General features: G+C 29.4%; 1 protein-coding gene across 1 annotated transcript; it reads right to left on the bottom strand.

Annotated features, from left to right (window-relative positions):
• Nucleotides 1-1,529: 1,529 nt before the first annotated feature.
• Nucleotides 1,530-2,672, bottom strand: LOC109338543. The gene has a single exon (XM_019575807.1). It carries the CDS (start codon nucleotides 2,501-2,503, stop codon nucleotides 1,646-1,648), a length of 858 nt encoding a protein of 285 aa, XP_019431352.1. The 5' UTR covers nucleotides 2,504-2,672; the 3' UTR covers nucleotides 1,530-1,645.
• Nucleotides 2,673-4,407: the final 1,735 nt, after the last annotated feature.

Genomic DNA, 4,407 nt, shown 5'->3' with positions numbered 1-4,407 from the left:
TTAATAACTTTTATTTATTTGTGTATCATATTATTTTTAAATATTAATATTGATTTTATATCGTCTTTTATTTTAATATATTTCTTTGTTAATAGGTATTAAAAGTTAAAAAACTATAATAAAATTATATATGAGGATAAATAATAAAAATGTATACTTTAAAAAAATAAATTCACATCATTTTATGTAATTTACTCTTTAAAAAATATTTTTTATTCTTTACTCAAATGAAACAAATTAATTTGTATTCACTTTTTAGATAATCTATTTAAACATAAACATATTAAATGTGTTCTTATCTACTTATACTTCTTTTTGGTTGGAGTGGTTTTAAAGTTGAAAGAAGATAAGAAGAGAAGAAATTATATTTCTTCTTTGTTTGAAGAGAAGAAATTATAGTGGGTCCCATCATAATTTTCTTCTCTTTTCATTAGGAGAGAAAGTGAGAATGAGAAGTTTAAATTTGTAAAATACTATTTACCCTTACTTTCTTAAAATTATAATAATCACATAAAAATTGAAAAACACTTAATTTTGCATATATTTCTAAAAAATAGTATTTAATGTATAGCTATTTCTTTAATTAAATTTCAAAATAATTTTAAAATTGTGTATTTATTGATTTTAACAATAAAATTGTTTTTAAATTATAATTTAGTATTAAAGTTAATAGGACAAGAGTATTATAGTCTATAAATAAAATATTATTTTTCTTTCTCTTCTCTTTCTCTTATACCAAACAACTATTAAAATCTACTATCTTTTTCATCACTTTATCTATTCTCATACTTTTTCTTCTTATCTTCCCTCCTTCAATTTTCTTCCTCAACCAAAGAGAACTTTAGTTATTTACATATTTAATTACTCTAACTCATAATTATAATTTAATTAATTTTTTTTGAAGAAATAGCATATGACATTTTTTTGTCTTTTACCTTCACACAATTACAAGCTTCTAAATACATTCATTAATATAGTCTAACTTTGCCAATGATATCCTAAGTGGTCTTAGTTTCTTACCGCCTCAATTTTTTTTTAATTACCGTTAAGTTTTGGGACTACATTAACTTTTTACAAAAGCTGGTTCAATACAAATTACCCTTAAATGAATTTTTAATCAATTTATTAGCCAATAGGTAGAACAGGAAATGCTACTCATGAATAAGCTGGAATACTGTATGATTCCTTGTCACTACCTTTTGATATGTGATCACAGTATCTTACCCAGTAAAACTAGACTCGTTCATTTCATGTGGAGTTCTAATAAAATTTATGCACTATGTTTCTTTCCTTAACATAATTCCATTTATGCTTAGCATAAAAAAAACATAATTCCATTTATGAGGTAAGGAACATTGAATATCATGTTTAGCGGTCCTAAATCCCAACTAATGCATAGATCTGCTTTAGATATCAAAGGATGAGGATTTTGATCTTACATAATTAAATCTGCATTAACATAAATCAAGATGTGATTGTGTATCTACAGCAGCAAAATGGAAAATTCTGGATAATTAAAATCAACACAGATGAAATTTGTATTTTTTTTTACTTTATTAGCCTTGTAGGCATAACCAGCTTTTGCATAAATTCAAATAAAATACAAATCCTTATAGTAGATATTAAGAACTTTAGAGTATACATTCTAAGCATATCTATGGGGCTGAAAACTTCTAGGACCACCAGCCAAAGCTTCTAGTGCAACCGGTTTCACAATACAATAACCATTTTTAGTGCAAAATCCAGAATTTTTTCTTCTAATTCCATGACAACCATGCATCTCCATTGCTAGTTTTCTCTCCAACTCATTCCTCTCAAATCTCTTCCTTAGATTTTGCCTCCTAACATTAGCACTATTGCTCAATTTCTCTTTGTTGCTAGATCTTTTTCTACTTACTGGCATTGGCATAGCTTCCAATCCCATTAACTTGGCTACAACACCAGGTTTGCACCACACTACACTCTCCCCTGCCACTGTTGAGGGCAATGACATAGTCTTCTCAAACTTGGAAACTAAATCACTCTCTTCAAGTAATCTTTCTCCTAGACTTCTCTCGCTGTAAACCGATCTTCTTCCTTCGATGTTACCAAAAGAAGACCGATACATCGCGTCCCTACCATCAAGTGAAAATCGCGGGTATTGATTCAATGCATTTCTTGCAGACCTCAAGATATCAGAGTTGTTCACACATGACATCCTTCCCCTTATTCCACCATACTCATTAAGCTTAGATTTCCTAGTCAACTCTTCCTCCATTTCTAATTGTAATATGAGATCTTCTAGTGTTGGTGAATTTTGTTTCGAATTCTCACCTTGTTGCAAGTAAGGGGAACTTACCTTGCTTGTGAAGTCACCTTGGCTATTGCTGTTGTTGCCAATAGTACTACTATTTTGTTGGTCGAGAGTCGAGGTCGAACCGTTGTTGTTGCAGAAAGTTCTTAACCCTTTCTTCATCTTGGCTCCTAAGGAATTCTTGAGAAGAAAAAAGGGCATGTCCTTCATTAGTATATGAGTCTAGAGAAAATGATGAGAAGAGGTGCATGGTTCTCAAAAATGGGGCATTGAGTTTTCTTTAGTACATAGATGAGATTGCTAGAGTAATGCATTAAAACGTGAATAGATTGAACGGAAGCGGTATGGTGAGGTATGAATGAAGCATTTTAGTCAAGTGAAATTTGATGAGCCATAATAGCAGTCACATGATGCATAAGTAAGGCTTTCACAGGTATTTCATTTCTATGTTGCAAAGTTGTTTGGGGAGTTAATAGCAGAGTGTGTGAAAAGGCACCTAAGTTACACATTTTCACTTTAAATTGGTTGAGATAAAGGAAGGTCATTTATTAAAGTTGAGGGGGTAGAATGCATGAGAAGTAATGAGCCATTCAATCTCTGAGAATATGTTACTACTTGGTACTATGGGGGAAAAATCTTCAAGTGCCATTCCAGTCATTCCAAACCACTATTGTGAAACGTAGCAGTTCAACTGAACAACTTGTGAATCAGTCAGCTATGTACAATAATTATAGTGATGAAAATGGTTATATTAGACTGATTTTTAATTGAATAGAATAAGTTATTTGTATTGGTTTTTATTTAAAATTAATTTTTTAATAACAAATTACATTGATTTCTTTGTTTTAGTAAAATTATACAAATCACTCATCTCTTTTAAAACTTACACAAACCCTTCATAATTATATACATATGTTTCATTGATTACATCTGTAGAAGTGACAAGTGTAATTTCTAAACAAATTAAAAATAATAACGAATATAGTCAAGTTAAACAAAATATGATATACTGTATACATGAATCAAAATAATATAAGAGTGAATGTGTATTTATTATTTTAGTATATAATATAGTATAAAAATTACTTGAAAAACTTGTTAGAATTATTGATGTACAAAATACAATAACATTAACTCTTAGCAATGCTCGCCCTATGAAGAAATGAATAAATATGGTAGTGAATATTGGTTTAGTCCATAAAGAAATTGTTTTATATCCCAAAACTCATAAAGACTTGTGCTCGAATCTCCTTATCGACACGAGATCTTGTGGTGGATAATCTGTAAACACGTTTATAAATGTTAAATAGATCTATGATGTATATCGTGATCTTCATGAGTCTTTGAAATGTAACTTATCTAAACATTAGTATTATAAAAAATAAAATAAATTAGTATGATTATGTTTAAACTTGATCTATTAATAAGAAGCTAATTAACCTTTTAAAAACCAAATTAAAGTCCCACACTTACATTTCAAAGACAAAAATAAAGAAATAATCCATTCTCAACAATTCTCCATTCAACAATAAAACTCAATAATTTCATAAATTCAACACAGTCTATGTTCTCTTTCAAAAATCTTTCGCTATCCAATATGCTCTCTTTAAAAAAAACACAATCTATGTTTAAATAAAATATACACGATAAAACTGAACAGAATCCAGAGTTATTTGTTGAAAAATATAAGAAGATTGGATTTAAAGTATAAATAAGAGGCTGGAAGATTCTTTCACTCAATACCTCATATTCTCTCTGATTCTTCTTCTCGATTTTTTGTTTGATAGACCACGTACTGCATAATGGCATTCCCAAAGAATACAGTTGTAATTGTTTTAGTCATCTTCTTCTTAACAATAGCTGCATGCGTTGAGATTCAAGCTCTTGGTGAGGTGGGATACTAAAAAAAATTATCTTTATGCTTAATAAAATGTCTAGTGATGTTTTGTTTGGTGGAATATTTAATGGTATATTTATATTGTAACTAGTGTTTAGCTAAAATGTGCACTTTAATTTTCATATTTTTTTGCAGGGCCTTACTGAACCCGACCAAATGGGAGGAGCTTACGACACAGTTCAAAGGCTAGAGGGGAGAGTTTCAAGTTTAGAGAAGA

This window comes from Lupinus angustifolius, unplaced genomic scaffold, assembly GCF_001865875.1.
Source record: "Lupinus angustifolius cultivar Tanjil unplaced genomic scaffold, LupAngTanjil_v1.0 Scaffold_28_47, whole genome shotgun sequence".
NCBI lineage: Eukaryota > Viridiplantae > Streptophyta > Magnoliopsida > Fabales > Fabaceae > Lupinus > Lupinus angustifolius.
This window is presented reverse-complemented; position numbering and strand designations above follow the sequence as displayed.

What these genes read in the sequence shown, in the direction of transcription:
- LOC109338543 (XM_019575807.1), bottom strand. Translation starts at nt 2,503, where the DNA reads ATGAAGGACATGCCCTTTTTTCTTCTCAAGAATTCCTTAGGAGCCAAG.